This window comes from Drosophila gunungcola, unplaced genomic scaffold (assembly GCF_025200985.1).
Source record: "Drosophila gunungcola strain Sukarami unplaced genomic scaffold, Dgunungcola_SK_2 000070F, whole genome shotgun sequence".
NCBI classification, from domain to species: Eukaryota; Metazoa; Arthropoda; class Insecta; order Diptera; family Drosophilidae; genus Drosophila; species Drosophila gunungcola.
Window position 1 is genome coordinate 79,911 of NW_026453233.1, and position 25,185 is coordinate 105,095.

At 38.5% G+C, this 25,185-nt stretch overlaps 1 protein-coding gene across 1 annotated transcript in view; it reads left to right on the forward strand.

Annotated features, from left to right (window-relative positions):
- LOC128264403 (uncharacterized) overlaps positions 1-25,185 on the forward strand; it is a 56,964-nt gene that overhangs the window by 26,499 nt on the left and 5,280 nt on the right. Inside the window, 4 exon segments of the mRNA XM_052999849.1 lie at positions 16,418-16,552; positions 22,276-22,729; positions 22,732-22,965; positions 24,255-25,105. Of these exon segments, the coding sequence (XP_052855809.1) occupies positions 16,418-16,552; positions 22,276-22,729; positions 22,732-22,965; positions 24,255-25,105 (1,674 nt within the window).

Sequence of the window (25,185 nt, forward strand, 5' to 3'; positions counted from 1 at the left end):
CTGTCTGCCATTCATTTGGGTTCATTAGTGGCATTTGCCACCTGACAGCGTTAGAGTGGAAAAGTTGCGTTCAAGCGATAAACCAAATGAAAATTGACAAGCTCTCACACACGTCCACACGCTGAGTGTTTATATAAATAAACCGGATGACAAAAGAAAATTCAAAAGGCAGAGAAAATATGGTTCGGAGTTAAGAAGGAAACGCTTTCGGAATTTTAAAATGCTTCATCTCATCCTTTGTTCGTTTTCGGCTGGAAGTCCCTCCCTAAAAAACAAAAAAAAAACGCCTGTCAAGTGCCAAAAAAGAAAGGCGGAAGTCAATCGAATTTGAAAACAGATGTGGGGGCTCCTTTTCAAAGATGTATCAAACTAACATTATTAGGAACTGTAAATTGTTAGAATTTAAGTCCATGTTTAAACGTTAACGCTTTTCTTTTAATTAAAATCAAAAAATTACTTTATTATCATACATTTTTTCCTAATGTTTAAGTAAAGCTTAGGTAAGGTAAATAATGTAATTTACATGTTAGCCCCAAATTTTGAAGTAAATAATTTCTAGACTGTCGAAAACCGTAGAATGATTAAATGATTCATTAGCTTCACAACTGAACTTACTTTATATCCGACATTAAATGGCTTTATGTTAATTAATTAAAGTGACTATTTGTCTAAGCAGAGCACGCCTTTGTTTTGTTACCCAACAAATGGCATGAATCATCACAATGTTTTCCAGACCGATGACTGTAGTCAATAGCTCACACAATTATTTCATTGAAGATTAACAGATTGCGTAACTATTCGATAGCTGAGTAACGACATTTTCTAAATTCAAATTGCATATTTACACAAAATGCAGTCTGAGAGGCCAAAGAAAAATATATTTCGTTACATAATTTTTGTTCTTTGCTTGAATATTTTTGTGGCATAAGCCATTCTGATTATAAAATGTTTGAATAAGCAAAGGGACAATATATATTTATAACTTAACTGCTTAATATGATAAAGGCCTATGAAGATATTGAAATAATTTATACGCAACTTCAGTAAGCACTTTTAATATTAATAGGCCGGACACCTGCGAAAGCAAACATATCTGTTACCAACGGTGGCTACACCTTCAAAGGTGTAAATAATACTCCGCTCAGATAGATGAGCTCATCACATATTCAACAGTTGATGATATACCTGATATATATATTCTTTTTTTTTTTTGGTGTTTTGGCATGGAGGGAACATTACTTTTTCAATTTCAATTACGCACCCTGCACTCCCCAATGGTTCCAAAAAGAAAATCTTTTGGCTAATGCCTCCCAAGTGTAATTCGGCAAATATTGCGTTGAAAGGTCGCTACAAAACTTGTATATGTATATATATTGGGGGTAGAATAACAACAACAATTGGTAGTGGGGGTGGGGGTGTGTGTGGGGTATGTGGATGTTACATGTGTAACAACAAGTGTTAAGTCAAACACCTTTTGTAGCACCACCATCACCCCCAAATGCCACTGGGCAGCGCAATTTGTCATTTGGTAAATGAAAGAAAGAAAAAACGAACCGAAAAAGTTGGAGAGGTTACCTGTGCCACTTGCTCTATTAAATATTCACCCCTTTTTCGTGGGGTCAAAAAAAAAAACACACAACCCCTCAGCATGTAAGTTTCGTTTATTTGCTGATGTTTACAAATTTTCACGCCAAAATGAAAAAAGTTTTCCTGTTTTCGATAAGGTGAAGTTGGTTGGTTGTTTGTTTGTGTGGCAATTGTGGGTGTGGATTTTAGTCGCTTATGCAACCATTGCCTCATGAGACTGAGACGTGAGTTGTTGCTAAAACTTGCTTTGTTTTGCAGCTCTATGGCCACTTGTCCTTGTCATGTGTCAAGCGTTGGAGCAGTAAACAAGTTGGGGCAAGGTAAGACAGAGTGGGAGGTGTGTGTGTTTGTGCGGTTTATAGAAATATAGATTGTCCATTAGGTTGGCCAAACCCTCATAATTTTCCGTTTCTCATTTGCCATTTGCCGTTCGCCATTTCCGTTGACCATTGACAGTAATGAGTCCTGGGACTCCTGACAACGCCTAAAAGCTGGCAACAGTTTGCCCAAATTGCTTATTTATGCCATGTGCACGTCTGCCGATGTGTATGGTGTGTGTGACCCATGTCTACGGTATATACTACATACCCTGTAATTGTGGAGCTTTTTCTCTAAATGCTAGTTTATGTAAGAAAACAAATTGTAGATTGGCATTCCGCAAAAATATCTGAGAGAAACTTCATTAAATCAATTTAATTGTAATTTTTAATTTTAGACAATAAAAGTAGTATGCTGGCGCTACAAGTACAAAACTTAATTATTAATCTAATCAATAGTATATTTTTTAACAGGCTCTTTTCACCACTAAATTTATTGCTATTAATATGTATTATGTACTTCAAATAGTTAAAATTTTTATTAGTTTAAAGAATTTAGACAACATTTCCCGTTACTTAAACAACAAGTTGCACATAATCTTGTTTTTGACAGAGGTTGTTATTATGATGATGGCATAACTCACTTTATGGCTCTGAAATTGAATAATATCTAATAGGGGTATCTATGAGTCGGGAAAACCGAGTCCTGCACATCTGCAGCTATTAGTTATGTAAAGTGCGCTTAGCTGTATGTGAATTTTTTCTCTGTTTTGGCCAGCCGTGTTGCGGTAAAACACCCAGCTCCTCAAATACATCCCCATATTGCAATTTTCGTTGATTTGTCACGTAGGACAGGCCAAATTCCAGATACGAAACACGAAATACGTTTCAATAACGAGATGCCCCGCCATTTGGCCAACAGATGGCGCAGCGGTCTTCCGGTGAGTGACCACCGGCTGCTGGCGCCATCGTGTTCAAATTGCGAATTATGCTAATTTCCATTCTCTGTCTTCCCTTTCTCCCACTTTCATCCACTTTCACCCCCTTTCGCTCCCTTTCTTCCAGCTTAATTCACACTTGCAACGTGTCAAAAAATCTAGTTCGCTACATTTCCGCCTCTCTTTCGCTTTTACCGGCCAGTGTTATGTTTCATAAAATATGCACAAAGGGGGCGGCAAAAGTGGTGCAGGGGGTGGTGGGTGGTGAAATGGAGAAAGAATAGAGGCGGTCAATGGTTAACACATTGCAAAATTAATTTTTTAGACTTTTAAGACTAGTCAAAAATATTGAAAACCAAAATAATAATTTAAACTTCAATTTACCTTTATTTTTATCCTAGTGCTTAAAATATTTTTACTTATAAAACTATGCACTAGTCCCTATGAATCAGAAAATAAAGAATTTCGCTTTTGAAAGCATAATAATAATGTTTAATTATTTTTAGCCATTATGATGATTTGGTAGGTTACTCAAAATCTTAAATTATGTTAAGGTGATTTCGTAACTTAATACTACCGTCCCGCCAAATCGAAAGGATTAATCACTTTAAAATGCGCCTAGAAAAGTATTTTAAATATGTCTTGCAAAAGCAAAAAACCTGGAAACTGAATGCCCACTTTAGATGACAATTTCTGTCGGTGCAGCATTCGCCGTCCCCAGAGGTTCCACACGGGGCATAGTGCGTCATCGCCGCCGGTGCCTTTATATCTACACAGATACTCGCACCCATACTAATACCCATACCCATACCAACACGAAAAACCCACACCAATAAGCAAACAAATGCGTCGTCGTCACATGTGCGCAACAAATTGTGTCTGCCGTTTTGAATTTTTGCGGTTACATTTCCGTTGCATTTTACCGACAGGCGACAACAGCGACATCGACGGCATTTCAATAAGCCAAAGGCAAATCGAGGATAAAACAGAAGTGGAGGTGGTTGTGGTTGTGGTTCACAAGATGAAGAAGGATCAGATGGAAAAAGGACCCCAGGAATCGAATCAGACAGATGCCTTCTCTGCACATTGGCAAAAATCAAATAATGCTGGCAAAATAGGAAACCAATTGGTTAAAGTTAGCTTTCAAAAACGTATGTGAAAGCTAATATTGACCACATTTCTAATCAAATAATAGGAAACCAATTGCTGAAAATTGTATATTAAAGTGATAAAGTGATGTGATAGGTTATATTGACAACATTTTCAAGACATAATTATTTTCATTATATTTTTTACATTTTTAATTTGTTTTATGCATCTTATAATACGTATTTTTTAATTCGTAAATAACTAACAAGAGTAAGAACAAAGTAAGTACAAATGGGCAAAACTTTTACCGAATAAAATGCAAATGCTTCGATTAAACATATTTTTAAATAGATAGATTGTATATTCCAAGAACTTGTCGATTATTTCCAATCCACTGTGCCGGCGGCTGCAGCCGGAAAGTGTGCAACGTGTATGAAGTATGAGAAAAATATAAATCTGATTTATGCCCCTGGCTTTTGGCCAGCCCTCTTAGAAAAGAAAATGGCCAAGTGTGGCATAGAGATTGGAATAAATCGCAGCAAATTCGCATCAAATTTTCATATTTACTATGAATTACAAATTGTCAGATTATGGAAATGGTATTTTGCCTTTGGCCCAGCTGGGAATAAGCTTTAGCTTTAGCCTCTTTCGGTTATTGATCTTGTGCACCACTCATGATGCACGGGAAAAACAGTTTCTGAAATAGTTTCAAAAAGCATAAAATAAATTTCCTTTAAAACAATATATTCTTTAATAGAAAAAAAACATTTGAGTTTGAATCTGCTTTTATTAAATTACAACTGATTATTTTTATTTTAAAAATATATTTTAAATTTTCTATTTATTTTATGGACATTTTTTATTTATTTTATTTTTTTTTGTTTATCTGACAAGTTTAATTTTGTTTGCAATTTCCGATCCAAGAACTCTTTAATCTAAAACTATTATTCAGTTTATTAATTCTAATTATTTTTTAATTCTATATAATTCTATTCTCCAAGTGTACATACATTATTACTCATCACTTGCACGTGTGTGTGAGTGGTTTTTTTTTTTTGTGGCCTCTGTGTTGGTGCGTAGTTAAGATAGATTTTTGTTGATGTTATGACTCATGGATGTCTGCTGGAAAAGTGGAATCTATAGAGTCATAAGAGGGGATAAAGTGTGGGTGGGATTTGGATGGGGGGCAGGGATTAGGTGTCCCGGATGTGCTGGCATAACCTGATACCCACCAAAGTTATCCGCAAAGTTATCAAAGCATTCCGCAGCGTACCATAATACCTGTGGACAAATAATTACAACAACATCAACGGATCTGAGTGGTTGGTGCGCGCATGCAGCATATTTAATGACAAAGGAACTCGTGTCAAGGATTACTAATTAGTGTCTGGACGTTGACGACCACGATGATGATGTTGCCGTTGCTGTTGCTGTTTATGTCCTTCGGCTTAAGTGCCCAACCAATTTATCCACCAAAATGTTTGGGTTCGGGCTCTTTTCGTTTATATTTGCTTTTTAAATTGACTTTGGCCGCGCTGGCAAATTGAGTTGTTCAATGGCGTCTGTCTGATAAGCGTTCAAGTTCCATGTTCCATGTTTCATGTCTTACCTGTGGCTTAAGTGAAATTTCCTCGAGGGTTTTTTTTTTATGGAAGGGGGGGATTACACTTGTCCTCTGAGGGGGGGCGTAGCAAATGGGTGGTGTCTGGTTAATTGCAATGGGGCAAATTCTCGGTTACTTTTGGGGGTACGTACAGAAATGTGCGCCATTTGCGGCGGGTGCTGCCTAAGCTGATTTGTATTTAATGAGCTGTATATCCTGAACACACACTCACGCATCTGTACACACAGAAAAATAATAAAACTTTGGATAGGGTTTCAAAAATTGTAAGGTATTTAAAAATTTACAACATAATTTAATTAATAAACTAAGGAATATCTGAACATTTTTGTGATATTTGTGGAACTTAAATTTATAAAACATTTGTTCAAAAATATCCTTTATTTGTTGAGGAAATTACAGAATACGATTTTTTTTCTAAGTCCATATGCTTAAATTAATTATTTTCCACAGTGCATCTCCGCACAGACAGGCACTTATAAAAGCAGACAAATTGCCGTTAGTCTCGACAGCGAAATGAAAACATTTACTTGAGGGCTAAGGGATTAAGGCTGGAAAAGTGTAGGAGATTTTTCCCCCCCAAATGGGGGAAATGGGTGGTGCTCTGCCACCTGTCAGCGACTTTTCCACTCGCCGAAAAACATCAACCTCACATCATCGCCAATTATTTGTTTATCTTGGGTGGGTGGCTTGGTGAATGGTTTGATGGGTGGTTTGGAGGCTGTTTTGGTGGTGCTTTCACCACCGGCTTATCCACAGCAAATTCCTTATTTGCTTAGCATTATGCCGAGCTCCGTTTTTTGATGTTTTAACCCTGCGGCCAGGGCCTCGTTCCGGAAACCCTCGAGTGGAGATTCATAAATTAAATTCCTCAAATATTTTTGCCAAATGGAACATTTTCAGACATCTTCAACGTGTTTGCCTAGCAACTATTACGAAAAGCTAGCTTGTGCAAACCAATAAGTTATCCACTTTTAAGTGTTTGGAATTTCGCCCACATTGAAATTAAATCTATTGAAATAATATTTTAATAGGCGGTTGTTGTTATTGTTTGAGAAGTTTGAAAATTAATGCTTCGCTCTTCACATATTATTTATGTATTTAATTTAAATGTGAAATAATTAAATTTAATCTCTTGAAACAATATTTGTATATCCGGTTATTGTTAATCTTAGAGAATTTTTAAAAAAAATGCTTTAAAAACCAAATTAATGTAAAGTAAATATCAATAACAATTATGTTTATTTAGCCTTCAGCTTAATGACATTAAATTTGTCCATGGTTATTTTTAAAAGCACCTATCTCAAATGTTAATTTTACTCTTCACCTATTATTTATGTATTTAATTTAAAAGTGCCTTGAAGCTTTCCGTGCCACACAGAGATTTTAAGCCACAGGCTGCTTTATAGCCAGCATTAAAAATTAAATATTTCTTTTCAATTTCGCTAAGCAATCTTTTCAATTTGCTTGCCATAAATTTGGAGTTCCAAGGCCGCTGTTCCTCGAATGAATCTAGCTCATTGCCATGCTTTTTTTTTGGCAAAGGAATGTGCTGGAAATTGTTTTGTACAATCGCTGGACTAATAACAATGACAAGAAGATAAGAGAGGGTCCCTCTGACTTTACCCCCGCAGCTGTGGCTGAGTCATAGACAAGCCATTAACTGCTCGCTGGGGTAATCCTTAAAATCCTGATGAGGAGGGCAGTGGGTGGTGATGTCCTTGGCAGCAGCTGCCTTTGGCTGCGGACAAAGCTTAATCGACTTTGCTGACATTAAATGCGTGCGGTTAGCCAAGCCCAAAGTTTCCCGGAAAATGGCGTGAAAAACAGTTTTCCTTTGCCTTTTCCTTTTTCTCTTCTCCACAAGGAACACATCCCCTCTGGCTGCTGCTGCTGTTGTATTATTTATGCCCATAAAAATATTATTGCCATTTTTTCGCATTTGGATTTCTTTTTCTCCTCTGCTTATTTGTGTTTTGTAGACGTCATGGCAGGAAAAACCAAAAAAAAAAAAAAAAAGAAGAAAAACCACCCAACGCCTTGTCAAATGTCAGGCGTGAAGTGTTTGTTGATGCGCTGCCACAATTGCGAGGGGGGTCATACATGTAAGGGTTTGGGGTATATAAAGTGGATAAAGGAGGAGGAGGAGGAGGTTTTGTGATCCAAGGAAGCGCCGGAAATGCTGCGTAATTGGACCCATATGCTCAGGAATGCCAAAACGGAGCTGGAGTGGAAAAAGGATATGGGTAGTTTTCGTGGTGCTGGTGGTATTGTGGCCTCGATGGTGGTGACATAGGGCCACCAGCCACTGTCCCATCAAATGCCAGATTAGTCAGGCACTGTGCCCTGTGACTGACTCCGCACAACAAAAAAGGGTTCCCCGCAAGAAAGAGTGGGTTTCCCTGAAGGAAATCCAATTTTATTGGGTTGTTTTAAGGGCTACGGTTTGCGGTTTACTCAGGCAATTGCCCCTTTTTCGTAGGAGAATCTCCTGCTGCCAATGGGAAAATATTCAAAAATGGCTAAATTCCTGGAGAAATTGAGGGTAACTCAATGTACATAAATAATAAGTTAGTCTAGGCTCGAAAATCTGAAGAAATGAGGGGCGTTTTACTATAATCAACCTAAAACTTAGTTTATGGCATTTAAGTTATATAAATTATAAAAATTGTTCCGAAAAATATGTTTTAAAATGTAAAAATTATATTGAGTATTTATTATCAGCAATCAATTTATTTATTATTTCTATATTTTTGTTTTTTTATCCTTACGCTATATGTAATTTACTTTTACATAAATGCGCCAGTCACAATAGCTTCACAATTAATTTAATAATACTTAGATATATAGAGTAGGATAACTTTTGTATTTAAATGATTTATATGACCTACTGTACAAATAATGATTTAAAAGATTTCATTTCTATTAAAAGTTCTTTAATTTGTATGTTTTTATATATGCATAAGATCAATTTTTAGTTTGTTTTCGAACTGTGATGTGCCAATCAATAACGTATTTTAAACTGTGTAATTTTATGCAAACATGTTAATCAAATATAGTGTTTTTTTTTTTAGCTTGCCAACTGACTGTACCATTTCACTGAAAACCATTTAAAAAATACCCATCACACGGCATACAAATCAAATGTGGTCAACTGCATGCCAACGAAACTGATGGAATAACCATACAAAAAGGGAAAAGAGTTCGGATTAGATAATGGCCAGTGCCCCGAATTGGTGGCTGACCTAACCCACCGAACCCTCAGTCCGCAGTCCGCAGTCCGCAAACTGCCAAAGTTTGATTGCATTTTGAGGTTAGCAGCGCTAACTGGAGCGACTGTACTATAATTTCCGATCTGGGGAATGGCCATTGGGCCCCAATTATGACCACTCGGTAATCGGCAATGGGTAATGGTCAATTCATTTGGCCTCATCCCACCACGTAATGTCCATTTAAACAAGGGCAGCAACAACTACACGATGGCTTGGAAATATTCGCAAATAAAGTGGCGATTGGATATTACAACTTTCCGGTCACTGCATTTCTGCAAAGTTCACAAAACTACAGCCAACCACCCACCATTCACCACCCACTCCTCGATAAAGTGCCACCCGCTCAACTTCTGCTCCCGTGAGCAGAACAATTTCCAATGTTCGCTCAACTGTGGTGGCAACGAATACGTATACACTTACAAAAAAAAACTGAAAGTTTAGTTTAAATAAGAGTGTCTTAAAATAAACTACAGACAGTGTTACAGTACAAGTATTAATTCAATACTAAGTAAAATAGCCCCTATACTTTTTTGTTTCATTTCTCAATAGTTTAGTTTCTATGACAATTTTTTTTTCGGTGTACATATACAAATACAAACGACCGGACTATATGGGACTATCAAGGACCAAGGGAAAGGACTGCTGGGATTGCAGGACTGCGACTACGACTACGAACAGGAAACAGGAAGTTGGCTTCGCTTTGCACTGTGCCAACCAAAAAAATGGGACTGGGAAGTGGGAATTGGATCGTATTGGGCTGTGTGTTTGGCAACATGTGTAGTATTTAAAACTCAACCGGCCTTGGACAGCGGCCACAAATGAATTTATTTATTTTACGGTTTCACTTCGCTGCCATTTTCTGTCTGTTCATCCCTTTTCTTCGATTCCCTTTAAAATACCCTTTCAATAAATAATATAAATTTTATATTCCAATTGAAGGCAGAGTTCTTGAAACGTTTTTCGATTTTCTAATGATAATATTACTAATGAAATTATGCAATTACTTACAAATAAAACATAATAAAACATACTGAAACATAGCTATATAATCTATTTTACCAGCTATGCAAGTTTAAATGCAGCCCCATTGTTACATCTATAGTAAAATTTGAAGTGCAGAGTATTAGGGATTCGTTTGCGTAATCATTTGGGCCTTTTTTGCTGGGGTCTCTGGTTTTTTGTGATTTTCATTACATTTGGCAAAACAATTTATGTGGCCCAAAGGGGTGGTGGTTGTGAATCTGGTGTTTTGCTGCACTCCTGATCTGCCGCCACCCTTGACTCGATGGCAAAGTCAAAGCTGTCTGCCGGCACGCATCGCATCGCGTCTGGTTTGAGTGTTGCGACATTGAAATTTATAGACCTCCGTTCGTCCCAGCCTCTAATACATATATTTTTTTATATTTTTTGTTGGATCAACTTGGGTCTGCTCGTGGCAGTCAGGTGGTGTGCACGTTTCGAGTGATGCACAGATACGGGTGTACGAGTGGAGAGCGACTCCACGCACCACTCATCTGCAGCCATCGTGCTGTCTGGTGCGTTTAAAAAAACACAGAAACACATCGAAACACACCGAAAAATATTTAATTAAAATTTATGTGCAACCCCAAAAGCAAAGTCAGTGGGCCTCCACCCCCCTCCCACCCGTCAAAAATCCCCGGAAAGTGACGGCTGCAGTCGAGGGAACGCTTTGACGATGACACCCTTCAGCGACCAACTCCCTCAACCTGCAGAATCCGTTGGGGGAGAGCACTTGAAACTTTGCTTTTTAACGTTTTGCCCTAACACTTGTACAAAATATTTCCAGTAAGAAGATTCGCACCTTTCTTGCAACTTTTAAAAATATTTTAAATTCTCTAATGATTTATTTGAATATAATATTAATAAATTTTAAATATGTATATAATTTTTAAACAAGAAAGTAAGATAACTTCAGCAAACCCAAGTTTATATATGCAGCTTTGGGTTACTTTCTCAAAAGTCTTAGAAAATGTAGGAAATTGGTCAACATTAAAATGGTTTAAAAATTCACCAGGCGTAAGGAAACACTTTTCATTTAGAAAAGGAGAACACTCTGCCATGCAATCTTTTAACCTTAATTTAAATTTAAAACAAAATTTGTTAAAGTATGCAATTTTAGATGATGCTTTTTTAATTTTTATTTTTTTATTCTTAGTATACTAATAACAATATAAAATTGTAAAATATATATTTCTTGATCTTTTGAAAAATATAAAAAAGTTTTTAAGATTCACAAAATATTTGTCATTTCATTTTATATATATCTTGAACTCTTCAAATATGTAATTTTTGTTTTTCAGAAATTGTTGTTAATTGTAAATGTTTATAACTTTTAAGAACAATTTCGTCAACTGTGATTTTTTTGAGTGTAGGTCGTGTCTGGTGCTCCCAAATGTCCCATTGACGAGGCCACGTCGGCCATTTTTAATGGTTCCGCTGCAGGGAAGGGAAGGGAAGGGAAGGGAAGGGAAGGAAAGAAAAGGGGGAACTCGTAGAGCAGCGGAAAAAATTAAAAATATTTTGCATACTTGCCGGCGCATATGCCGCAAAATGCTTGGCCGAAGAGCTATTAAAAAGTTTCCAAACATAATGAAGGGAGCGGAGCACTGGGCTGCAACTGGGTGGTTGGAAATGGTAAATATAAGTGTGTGGTTGGTTGAGTGTGCTGAGTGTGTAAACAGTTCGCGTGGCAATTGCCCGGTCAGAAGGCGGAAATTTACCTGTAATCGGCCACGCATTAACCAAACAAATCAATTGAGCGTTAAAGGCCAAAAGGCCAAAGGGCCATAAGGCCAACAAAGGCGGACATACGACGCCTTGTGTCAGATGCGTAATTGGTAATTGAAAGTGCTTCCTAGTCACTTCGATTCCGACTCCGACTCCCATTCCCAACTAATCAATCAAGCCGACGGGTGCAAAACGGTAGAACATAACAAGCCGAGTGTGTGGGGGTGAACCAAGCAATCGATTAATCAATCAATCAATCAGCCAGACCATACCATACCAGTCAGTCCAACGGATTGCCAAGCAAAGGTCAAAGAGTGCCGGGTTTTGGTGCCAATTAGCGAAGCTAAACAGCTGGATTAGGACCGCGAATTAGCCAAAGAGCGAGTGACAAGGGCACTAACTAAGCGGAGATTACGTACTGATATTCATCCCCTACTAATGCCCACCGTTGTTTGGTTCCATTTAACTCAATTAAGATCGCTGATTACGCGAATATGAAAATGGGGAGTTCATTAACTAAGGTAAACAATCATCATGGTAGTTATCAGTTATAAATGGTTTACAAAATAAGAATGAAATGTTAATCATTCAGAATGAAACCTTGAATTCCTTTGAACATTCTACAAAAGTATATATAAAAAAAATAACTGTACTAGAAAGTTATAAAATAAGCTCAGAGTAATAGCTTTCACTTTCCCATTTTGATCTTAAGTTTTAACTATAAAAAAAATATACACCACTATACACATATACAAGACATCTAATATTAATTAATATTAAAAAAAACAATAAAAGTAAGAAAATAATCTCAGAAAGTAGCTAACTCTTCCTCATTTTGATCTTAAGTTTAAAGTTCAAAAGATATCAAAGAGCAGATTGCCACTAAGCCAAATAGGGATTTCACTGTCCACAGACCACATAATGGTAAACCATTTAACTGACTCCACTCAAAACCAAGCCATTTATTCAGCAAAAAGCTCTGAGGTCACCAGAGCAATATGGACACAGAATGCCAATGCATATGCGGCAGAGGCAGAGGCAGAGGCACCCACAACCACTTTTGTTACCTGTCGGTGCCATTTTAATAAAAATCAAAGCCAGCACATAGGGGACAAAGAGTGCCACAAGATGCACAAGATTTGTGTTTGTGGCAACGCAATCTCCGCAATATGCCAGTTGAAAGGAGGCATTGGGAGACCCCTAAGAACGAAGAGCCATCATTTCCTGCGCGGCCAAAATGTGTCACACAAAAGCCAGTTTCGTTGGAGACAAGGGCAACATGTGGCCAGGACTTAAGTTGCAGTGGGCGCAGTGCCAAAGTGCCTGCGGTTATGCAGGAAAAAGGGGAAAAAAAGAGGAAAAAAGGGAAATAAGACGAGGCGACACCGAAACTGGCTGGCAGCCTTGCAGCAATTTCGCTTGCTGTACCTGCAACTCTTGTGCGGAACGAGCGCATTAATGCCGCCTCTAAAATTTATGATATTTACTCAACCAGACAGTGGCAAAGACGACTTCCATTCCCAGCTGCAGTGGGTGGGTTTACATTTTGCATTTCGCATTTTGCATTTGGCTCAAAGACCCGTGAGCCGTGAGCCAAAGTGGCAATCACGACGACGTTGGCCAAGCCAATGAGTCATCGTTGCCTTTTGTGGTTGCTGCTATACAGCTCTTCCCTCCAAGACGGAGCCACTCAACTTTCACTGCAGAAAAGCGGATGGGTATGGATGTGGCAGGGGCAGCCAATCTGTGGCTTTGCCAGCACTCACAGGACAGTGTTTTTTTTTATTTGTGGGTTCCTTCAAGGGTTTATTATAAAGTGAATTTAACTGGGTGGCATTCATGCTTGCCTGATACAAGATGTTAATAGGGAATATGTTGAGTAATATTTAAAGTGGCCTCAATTGGCTTGCACCAGTGTTGTAAAGGTGTTATTATATCAAGCATAATAATTTTTAATTTATTGCATGCCAATTCTATACAGTATATTAGTGTGGTTTCTTAAAAAGAATTAATAAAGTATATCGTTATTATTTTAAAATGCCTCCTAAACTATCCAAACCAATTGGCCCATGAATGCACCCAGTTGCTTAAATTCCATGGACCAACTGACCCATGTCAGACGATGTTAACACCCCGAAAGTTTGACTTATATAGGGTGCATTAGCCGGACTAGAGGCCAAAACTAGGGCTTTCCTCCTCCTGCATTGGCCTTTCAATTGCACAACATGGCCCCGGGACATATGTGCACAAAAGTTGGACAAAACGACTGGTCCACAGTTCAACCAGTGCTCCTCCGTTTAGCTGAGCTGAGTTGAGCTGAGTTAAGTTTATTTCATTTCGGTGTACGGCGTTCGCAAGTCAACACCTGAGACGCTCGCTTTCGTTTTCGTTTTCGGTATCCGTTATTTTCATTTTTTTTTGTAATTTTCTTAAGTGTTGTCGACGTTGTCGTCGTCGTCGATTGGCAACATGTTCTGTCGTCTCTGCTGGATTGATTTTAATGTCGGCGAGCCGGTGGTGGAGTGCGCGGGTCCCTGTGGCCATAGCTTCCACCGCGATTGCCTCGATGTCGATGTCGATGGCGATGTCAGCAGAAATGTCACCAGGGATCTGGCCCACGTCCTGGCCACCGGCGGCGGCGTTTACTTTTCCGGTCTGGAATGGTATTGCCGCACTTGTCGTCAACTTTATCGCCTGCAAGTGTACTTCGAGGTAGCTATAAGCTATACTAAGTGAAGCTCGACAGGGCACACAGGTGCACAGGTGCTCTGGTCTCGAGTCTGTAGTCCTGGGATTTACGGCGTACTCGCTCGGCTAACCCGAAAACTTTCTTCTCTGATTGAATTCAGTGGCGTGTGTCTGAGTTTTGTTCGCTCTGTGACCTTGTGCCAAGTGCAACCCCCACCAGCAAGCAATTAAATTATGTTTTCTTTTTTGATTGCGCTATGGGAGATAAGACAATCTTGAGAGCATTAAAAACAGATAGCTTAAACGCAGGTGGTAACACAATTAGTTGTTAGTTCAAGATGGGCAGTTAGTTTAATGGGCAACAGCTTGGGGTCGTTAAGACTGTACTGGTCTTGTGGAAAACATTAAACTAAATTCAACTAATAAATTCACTAGAAATCGGACAACTGTACTTTAAAAAAGTTTAAAAAAGTAAAAGAAAAAAAAAAGCTAGAAAAAAGGTGAAAATGATAAAAATTAATATATAAATAATTAAGTCTAAATTAAAGATTGTTTTACTCAGTATTTATTTAAATAAATTGAACTTTAAAAACTACTTAAGTAAGCTAACATAAAGTAATTATTTTAGCTACCTAGTCAAGCAATATAATGATGCTTCAATTGTAAACTTAAGCTGTACTCGAAGTACTTAACTGTACTCGACTGTACTTGAAACTTACCTTGACCAAGATGAATTTCGCAAGTGTAAGACTCAAGGCAATAGCTTTGCTGTGTGTTCTAACACCCTAACAAGTTCTTAGCCACTTGCTGCAATTAATGAACATTTAAGGAGACTGCTGTAGATTAACCAAAATAAGTTTGGCTAAAGCCGGTAATTTGTTGCCAGCTTTAATCTATCGCGATTCGTTTCCATCAGCCGCTAAGCTGCCTCTGCCGCCTCTCTTCCTTTTCTTCCTGCTCAGTACACTATATAGCTATATGGCAGCATAGCAGTATAGCTTTCCTCCTCCACCACTTAACGTTAATTGCAATACTCAAGACTTTTCCTTCGGCATCAAGTGCAACAAAGCTTTGTACATTTGCATCATCTGGACCCGGATCCTTACCTGCTGGAAAAAGTGTAGTGGAAAGGACAACAAAAGAAGGGAACCAGCTGGAAAGGAAAGGCATCGTCGCCATTTTTAATTGTAACTGTAATTTAGCCATTGTTGTACACTTTTGATGACGCAGACGTTCAGCCAAATGGCAAGAGTCTGCATTTTGGGTGTGTGGGTGGAAAGTAGGTGGAAAGTGGGATGGAAAGTGGGGCTAAAAAAAAATAAAAAAAAAAAAGAAAATAAAAGAAAAGGGGGGAGTAGGTCCAAACACTTGAGGTGCACGTGTCGGGGCGTTCGTTATTGTTTTGCTCCCGCTGGCATTCTCGTTTGCTTTTTTTTTTTTGCTTAATAATAACCGCCTTTTATTTAGTTCAAGGGTATGTGCATATGTGCAGAGGCGTTACCCGTCAAAAATGTATTTTAAGATTGTAGAAAAAGCCAAGAAATTGATCTATATATAGCGCTTTTGTTTGCTTGTCAATTTGAGGGCTTTGTGTAAGGTAAGGGCTACAAAATTGTTATTGAAAGTCTAGTTTTACAATTTTACAATAACATAATGCAACGTCTAGAAAATTTTTTTTTAGAATTATGAAACTTCTGCCTCTATATAAGTTTCTTTTTCTTTTCTTTAAAAAGGCTACAAATTTGTTATTTAAAGTCTAGTTATTAATATTTTGTTAAACAATGTTTACAACATGAGGTAAAATGATGCAAAGTCCAGATACATTAGTCTTAATACGTAAGGTTTTATTATGACACATCTGCAACTGTATACTATTAATATTTTAAAATTACGTTTTATATAAGCAATTAATAAGTTTTTTTTCAAAGCAAATGATGACATAAAAAGGATTTTTCAAACTAATTATTAACTTAAGCTTATTTAACTTAAAACTACAACAATGAAAAGGGGTTTTAAACTAGTTGACTTTATGAGACATGCTAATTTATATTTTAGCAACAAATAGCGAAAGTTATTTTTAGCATTTACTGTGGGGGCCCTATTCTATCTTTTATCTCGTACTAATTGCGCTTTTCCCTCTTTGTCGTACCATTCCAGATTGCCATCTGTGATGATTACAGCCTGCCCGTAGACTTTGTTAAAAAACGACCGTCCAGCTTCGATCCGTGCCTGGCGGAGGCGATACCAGCGAATCCCGAGCACTGGATTGCCCCCAGTCCGCAAACCGAGTTTGTAAGTCCTTGGTCGTTAAGTGGGTTTTCCTGGGTGGTTGGTTAGATGGCTTGGTTGGTGGGGCATTGGTGGGGTATTGGTGGGGAAATTAACTGCTCTGGACAGCTAATTGATAAACTGCACGCTCCAGCGAATCGAATGGTGGAATGGGAATTTGGACAAGTCGCATCAACGTCAGCCGCACCAACAATGCGTTAATGAAAAGCTTCCCCATTTCCCATTTCCCATTTTCTGCTTCCCCTTGCTCCTGATTTTTGCTTATCCTGCAGCGGCAGGCAAACAAACAAAGCGCTGCTCAAACAATACACGGACTATTGGCTAAATATTGAAAAAAAAAAAAAAATATACAAAACAAAATAAGAAAAAATAATACAGAAAAGCCAAGGCAAAAGGCGAAAAATAAGCGAAACAAACAAAAGGGGGCGAGTATGGGGCAAAACGACAAACAAACAAAGCTGCCCAGCGGGCGATGGCTGGCCATAAAAAATGGACACATAGATAGGAAAACAGCCGAACTTTGCTGCCAAATTGGATGTTTTTTAACCGCACTTAGAGGTTGAATATCAAAATCTAAACAAATTTTGGAAATTATGAATTTTTTTATACTGCGATCATATTTAATTCAATCAATTTTAAAAGTCCTTTAAAAATATGCTTTTTAATTGTTTAACTGCTCAACTACTTAAAAAGGAGAATTTTTACAAAAATGTTAAATGATATTTAGTTTATACTGAAATTAAGGAAATACTTTAACGAGTTCAAAGAGATTTTATAACACATATTATAAAATTCGTTGTCTGTTATCACAATTATTTTTGATATTTTTCCAGTCCGTTGTATAGATCAACAAAAGACTTTTGAAAATAAGTTATTTTTATATTCCTTTTATAAATCATTGATTAAAGCATTTAAAAGATCACATGATAACTTTTTCTGCATTATTAAAAAAAGTTTTTTTAGAATTCTAAAAACTTTCAGATTTTTCAAAGAAGCCTTCTCCATTTCCATTTTATCAAGCAGAACTGTAGACTTAGCTTATTTTTGCCATCTAAACTTGGCAACACTGAGGAAAAAACAGGAGGAGGAGGCGAGTATAGAAAAGCCGCTGAGATAGAGCGAGTGATAACCTCAGGCTGCAGCAAGTGCGCCGTGCCACAAATCAAATGATGCCCCAAAAGCCAAAAAATCGCCGAGCCTCCGACCTCTGGAAATTCGCCCAACCCCAAACCCCCGGAAAAAAAAAACCCAAGGGGGGTGCGTCGCTTTTTTATGGTCCATACGGAAATATTTCGTGTTTTGTTCCCTTTTGCATATTGCCACTAAAAATGAAAAGGAAAGCTGCATGAGGCGCACACATAAAACAGAGTTTTCGAAAGCGAAACAACAGCATCAAGGAGCAAGGAGCATCCCCTGCCACTTGAAATTCATTTTATTGAAATTTTTTTTGCGCCGGCTATGAGGAATGCGATGTGCTGCCAAAGGCAAACGGCGAAAGTCGAATGGCAAATGGTTGGGGGGCAATGCGAAATAAGATTTGCGGCAACGACCTTCAGCGAACTGCTGCAGATTGATATAATTTCGAGGGAGTGGAGTGGCTAAATCAGTGCCAAGTATTCAGTCTTTAAGAAAGCAGAGGCAAAAAGAGGACCATAAGCTAATAAATATAAAAAATGTTTGCTCTCGAAGCAATCAATTGGTGTAAACGTTATTTTAAGGATTAATAATCGTTACTCAAACATTCTTTGGACTGGAATTGAGCACCCTGCTTAACTTATTGCTAATAATTAGCCCATTGATTCCATTGAATTGCTTTGCTCTTTATATTTAGCTAATTTATCATTTATCAAAAGAGTGCTTGAAAATCAATAACTATTTACGTTCTTAAATCTTAACTTTGTATATAAACAAACAATAATGGGATAGCTATTTGGTAACTAAAACACATTTTAATCTTAATTTATATGTTTTGAGTTATTAAAGAAGTACTTAAAAAAGAAAACAAATTAAAAATCAAAATACATTAATATTTTTATTCAAATTTAAGTTTTAAATACTAAGTAAAGTGTATAAAAAAACCAGCTAATATGATGCTCATATCCGTTTTGAATACAAGTCTTTTGCTCTCCTTTTCCCAAATTTTCCCTAATTTATATCTTGCTGTTTTTTATATACACATAATCCCCGCTGTCCGATCTCCACCCATAAAAAAAATATTCAGGCAGCAAATGGCCCAAAGCGATAACGTTTAGCGCCTTTCGATGCTCGTTTTTCCTTATGGCCATCCTTTTCTATCATTTTGTATCCCTCTCTTTCGCTCTGAGCTTTTCATGCTGCATATTAATATGTGTGAGTGTTTTTGTGTGCGTGTGGGCCTCCTCACAATTATTAATGTAATTTTATCTTATGACTTTTGTTTGCCATAAACATTGGAGAAAAAGAGACAAAGTTTGGATAGAGACAGAGGCAGAATGAGAGTTACACTTAGAATAAAAATGGCTCCGAATATTGAAAAGTTGCTTAAACCTTTTAAAACAATTTCCCATTTAACACATTTATTTGTTTAGTTTTTTAACTTTTCTAAGTTTGAAATTATTAATTGCCAAACATAATAATATAGTTTTAAACTTTTTGACGTGAGAAAAACTATTTCTAAAAACTAGAAATCGTTTATCACAGTTTTATAAAACCTTTTGCATTCTTACCATAATTTTAAAAATGTTTTTTAAAGATTTGATCATTTTTTTTAAATTTATAGTGTAAGCAACATCTATGTGATGATGCCATAAGAGCTTTCACCAGCCATGTGTGTGTGTGTGTGTATTTTGGCCATTGTTGGTTCGTTTTTTTTTCGGTGGCAACTCACGTTTTAATGGAAATGAGGGAACGCGACATTTTTCGATATATGTGGAGCGTCTGGCTGTGAAGTGGAAGTGGTAGTGGGCTCTGTAAAACGGGAGCGAAATGTCGGGAATGGGATGAAATTCGTTTGGCTTTTGCATTTGTTGCTATTACTCTCCGTGGAGTAATATTCAACGATAACTCACAAAAACACAAAAGGCCGCAGTCAGGACACGTTTGTGTGCATGTGTGCGTGCTTTTTGTTTATTTCAATAACTTGGCTATGGTTTATTTTATACCATATATATATGTATATATATATAATATATATATATATATACATATACATTATTTATACATATATACATATATTATTTTTTCTCCACTTCCTCGCACAGCCAGCGAAATGAAAAGCAGTCGATTGAAACGAAGACACCAGCGTCAGCTTAGATATCACTCATACGCCCTGTTGTCTTCGCTTGAGGGATTGAATTCCATAGCATAAACATAGAGCATCGTATGTCCTGGAAAAGTAGCCACAGGTTGCACTGGAAAACATTTTCTAATTTTTATGGGCTTAGCTACAAGAAACTACAAACAGAACTCACCAAAATTTCAAGAGTTAGAATGTATTTATAAAAAATCTTTAAAATAAAACATATAATGATTACGGTACATGGTTTTTTAAGTTGATTTAATTATTTTCTTAAGTACCATTTAATAAGTGTTTACTTTATTTTATTTTGATTTACTAATTACATACCAATTTTGAGTTGTTTTGTTTTTTTATTTTGTTTTTCCAGTGCAGATTACTCGTGAATTCTTGTGTGGGTTAAATGGCTAAGGAAGGATGTCCAACCGGCTAACATAGCTCGTCATCGGAATTAGTCGCTAAACAATGGGAACGGTAAAGATGTGAGATAGACAGACATTCCACCCAAACTCCTTCCTTTCCGTTGATTTCTTTTTTCATTAAAGTTGGCACAAAAAATCACGTTGCTGCGGCAACAGGAGCAGACAATGTGGAGTCGGAACTGAAGGTGAATGGATGCCAACAGTTTTCATTATTGTGGCAACCGCCTTTCCCCATTCCTCGCCGATTTGTGCAGGGCAATCGTGCATGAGAAACATATACTAAACGTGTGCATATGTATGTGGGTGCACACATAAATGTCTGCTTATATCGTTTGTGGATAATCAAAGGCAAATATTTAAACAGGAATATGTGAATGGATGGCTACACTGAACCCCCTTTCCTAAGCTCCTTCAGCATCGAGCATCCAGTATCCAGCATCCAGCATCCAGCTTCACACAACCCCATTATCCATCTGCCTTGGAAACCCCCTTTTCTTGTTCAGGGGCTTCGTATGAAATGAAATATATAGTAAAGTAGCGGGGGTAAGCAGCACTCGGTATCAAGTTCAAATTCATTAAAAATCTTTTTGATTCAGCTTCGGCTTCAGCCAACCGCCAACCGCCACCCGCCCATTTCACTCCTAATTTATGAGTTTCAATTAAAAATGTTCTTGCCCCGAGTGCAACTGCAGTTTCATCTGGTTGCCAAACAATGGCAACCCTGGGGCAGAGTTGTCAGCCCCGTTTCCGCCAGTGGCCAAACATCAATTTCCGTTAGCAACCAGGATACTCGTGGACATGGGCCACATGTAAACGGAAATTTATGTTTAACATAATGGCCAGGAACGGAATTTGGGAAGGGGGCTTACACAGAGGTGGTCGAGCCTCATAATTTGCACGCATTAGGATCCTGTTAATCCTGTCACCGATGTTGCAGTTCATCCGTAATGTCCAGCCTATTTGTCAAACTCAGTGTACATCGCACATCGTGCTGAAAAGGCACTTCGTCCGCAAAGCAGAAGGAACGGATATTGTGATTGACATGGCATTGTTATGAACAAACTGCCAATGGGGACTGAGAACTGGAGAAATGGCAATTGAAATCCATCCATCATGCGGGCAAATATATCCAGACAAATGGCAGATGAATCGTGTCAAATCGAGGGGAATATGGCTCTTATGCTTTGTTTGCTTCAGCTGAAAACATGATGGTCATCAGTTTCTAAAGTATATTAGCTTGTAAGGATATGATGTCTTTAAAACATTAACATTAATGAAATATTTAAGTAATTAATATATTGACTTGTTTTTACTATAATGGCTAGCTTAGTATAAAGAGTGTCCAAAGTGTTAATTGTATTACTTAAAAATAACTCAATGATTTCATTGCTCGAATATTTCATAAATTATTTAAATGTAGCATTTTAATCTATTCCGATTTTAACCTAGAGATTATTATTTTAAACAACCAAAACAAGCTTTTATTGACATGTAATATTTGTTTGCTTGCATTCCGCTTAAAGATTTATGTTAAAATTTTGCATTTTGATTCTTAAAAAAATAAAATATTATTCAAATTTCTTAATAACTTGTCAAAAAATGTATTTGCTTATAAATTTATTTACCAAACATGTGATACATAACATCTTATGGGAATCAATATATATATTTGCTTTCCAACTTGAATTGATATAACAAATAATCCCTCAAATTAATAAAGACATTTTCGACTAGTAATCAGTGAAGACCACAGATGTTACGTATACGCCACCGAATAAGAATGAAAAGGGGGCTGAAAAAAGGTTGCCTACTTTTTGGGGAGGCATGATTCGATTGGCGGCTTTTGCAGTGGTTGGTGGTTTGCCACTGACCAGGGAAACCCAACAACCGCCACGCACATTCCTTATTCGTTTCGATTAAATGCCAAACAAATTGGAAATTTCAATGCAAATCAAATTAGTCGCTAACAAATGCTAATGCCCCTACCCTTTCTTTTCTTTTCTTTTCTTTTCTTTTCTTTGTAAAACCAGCTGCCATTTGGCGAAGCCCAACAAGCGTTGCAACTACAAGCAACAGCAGCAGCAACAGCAGCAACAACATCAACAGCAGCTGCGGCAGCGGCAACAGCACCTCAACTACCGCCCCCGCTGCCCGCCCCCGTTGCAACATTGCCCAGTCAGGCGGCAACAACAGCAGCAGCAGCAACAGCAACAGCAACAGCTGCGATTTTGGCCAACCACCAGCAACATCAGCACTTGAGCATCAGCAGCAGCAGCAACAACAACAACAACGGCAGCAACACACACAGCCAACAGAATACGCACAGCAACAATAACAACACATTGCCAGTGGGGGCACAACAGCAACATCATCATCAGCCGCAACGTGCAACATTGCAACATCCGCCGCTGCCAAATAGCAACATCAAGCAGGCATCGGTGAAGTTGATCGAAGGATATTCAGACCCAAAGGATACGCGCAATCACAAAAGGTTTATCACAAAAAGGCCAAGAAACGCACGGCTCCTGGCCACAAGCGCCATCAGCAACAGCATCAGCAGCAGCAGCAACAGTTGCAGCTGCAGCAACAACAGACATTGCCGACGCCCAGAAGCTCACAGCAACAGCAGCAGCAACAACAATTGCATCAGCGACACTCCACCTACAACAACAACAACGGCAACTTAAGAAAAGATAAACGGAATAGCCAATATAATTCAGGTAAGTCAGTGGAATGCATATTGATGATAAAAGTCAAATAAATTGCACATCAGCCTTGAAATATAACAGCAACATCAGTAAGCACTTAGGCAATACAAAAAAAAAATTGAAGTAGCACAAACGAAGTGAATATTTCATGAAAATCAATCATTAATTAAATTTTGTATAAAAATATATATCAGGATACTGCAGCAATGAATAATTGATTTATAGACAAACAAAAGCAATTTAAATTGCATTACTAGACTTCTAGAAAAATTATCAACTGCAATTAGCAATCAGCAGCAGTAAATAAATGGCAAATAAATCCAATAACATCAATAGCAACATTTAAATGTAATTTTGCAATGTAAATTTTAAAATAAATACCAAATGAATTTCAATAAAGAGAATAAATACACGAAAAGGTGTTTATATATTTATGTAAAAGGTACAAAGCAAAGTAAAATATACTAAACTATAATAAGGAAGGAAGTTTAATGATAGTTTTACACAGTAAAAGAAAATTGAAAGTAAAGAAAGCCACTTTATTTCAATAATTTAATTAGGTTCAGTTAAAGTTCATTTGGCGTTCATGGTCCGAAGATTTGCATTGGCTTGCAATTAGGAAAAGCCGAAGGCGGCGCAACTTTTCCCGCTGCGGCTGCCTCGATTATCCAAGCGTAAAATGGAAAATGGCAGGCTCTGATTAAGGGGCTGCAAAAAAGGGGAGGGGAAAAACTGCAGGAAGATAGAGTCGTAGGTTTCTTTCAATCCAGTTGGGGGCGGAGATAAAGGAGCAGCGGGCAGCCAAGCGCCAAATAGACTGCGTCAACTCCATTTGCGTTCCGATTGCGTGGCCCGTGGCGTCGCAGTGTCGTCGCAGCGACTTAATTAGAAACTGTCAGCGCCGTCTCAGTGCCTGGAGAAAATACACACTTCATCTAGTTTAAAATAGACGTTGTCCTTTTATTTTTAAGACTTTTCGTGTAGGAGAATGGATGGGCTTTAAATAAATAACATAATAATAATGTTGTGTGACACATAAAGTTTAAGCGCAAACGAATGTTATATGTATCACTAAACTTAAAATACCAATAAATTCAAAATATCAAAAATGGTTTGAGCTAACTTAAGTTAACTTTGTAGTTAAAGCTAAAAATTTTAAATAGTAAATGGTAAGGAGCACATATATGTAATATGATTATTTGACTGAGTCACAATTTGATCATTTTCAAGTGGTTTTAAAAATATTTATTTGCTAGCATTTAATTAAAAATAAGACTTACCCTTTCCATGGCCATTTGCAGACTCTTCGGCGCCGAAATCCTCCGACGACGAGGCGGACATAGACGAGGAGGTTGAACAGCAGCCGCTGCCCGTGCCGCAGCCTCCAGCCCAGACCGCTCCGCTGACAGCGGCGGGTCTCAATTCCCCGGACTCCATATCCGATGACCTGGTGCGTCCGCTGCCACCGCAACTTCAGCGCAGTCCGCGCAAACTGACCGTCGCCCCAGTGGAGCACAACAAGCGCCAGCCCTCGCCCTACTACTACTCCGATCTGCTCAAGAGTCGCGACAAGGATAAGGACAAGGAACGCGATAAGGACAGGGAGGACTTTAAGCTCAAGTGCCGCCAGTCGACGGCCAGTGAACCGCCGCAGCAAACGCCCACGCAATTGGCTGGCTACCGCAAGAGCTCCAGCTTGGATGTGCCGCCGGCGGAGGAGCAGCAGCATCAGCAGCAGCAGCAGCAGCAGCAGCAGCAGCAGCAGCAGCCGGAAGCAGAGAGCCACGAGGAGGAGGATCCCCGGACGGGACAGGACTCGCAGTCGACGCCCAAGCGATACAGTTTCACCGAGGAGGGTGTGCACATCATCCGCTGCGAGACGCCCAGCACCAGCACTTCCGAGGAGTCCGATTGCAGTGAGTGCCTCAAGCGACGCGAGTGGCACGCCCGAGCCTTGGCCTTAGTCCGCAAGACCTGCAACGTTCAGCCAAGGAACCAGCAACAGAACCAGAACCAGAACCAGAACCAGAGTCAAAATCAGGGACAGAATCCCACTGGCAGCGAGCTCCAGTTGCAGTTGCAGCATTGCGACGCCGGCGAGGGCGAGCTGCTCAAGTGCTGCCCACCGCCACCGGCTCCAGCGGAGATCCAGGTAATTCAAACTACAAGCTAGAAGATAGAGTAAAAACCATTTCTCTTACGGCTGTCTCGTCCAAATAGACTTACAAACAA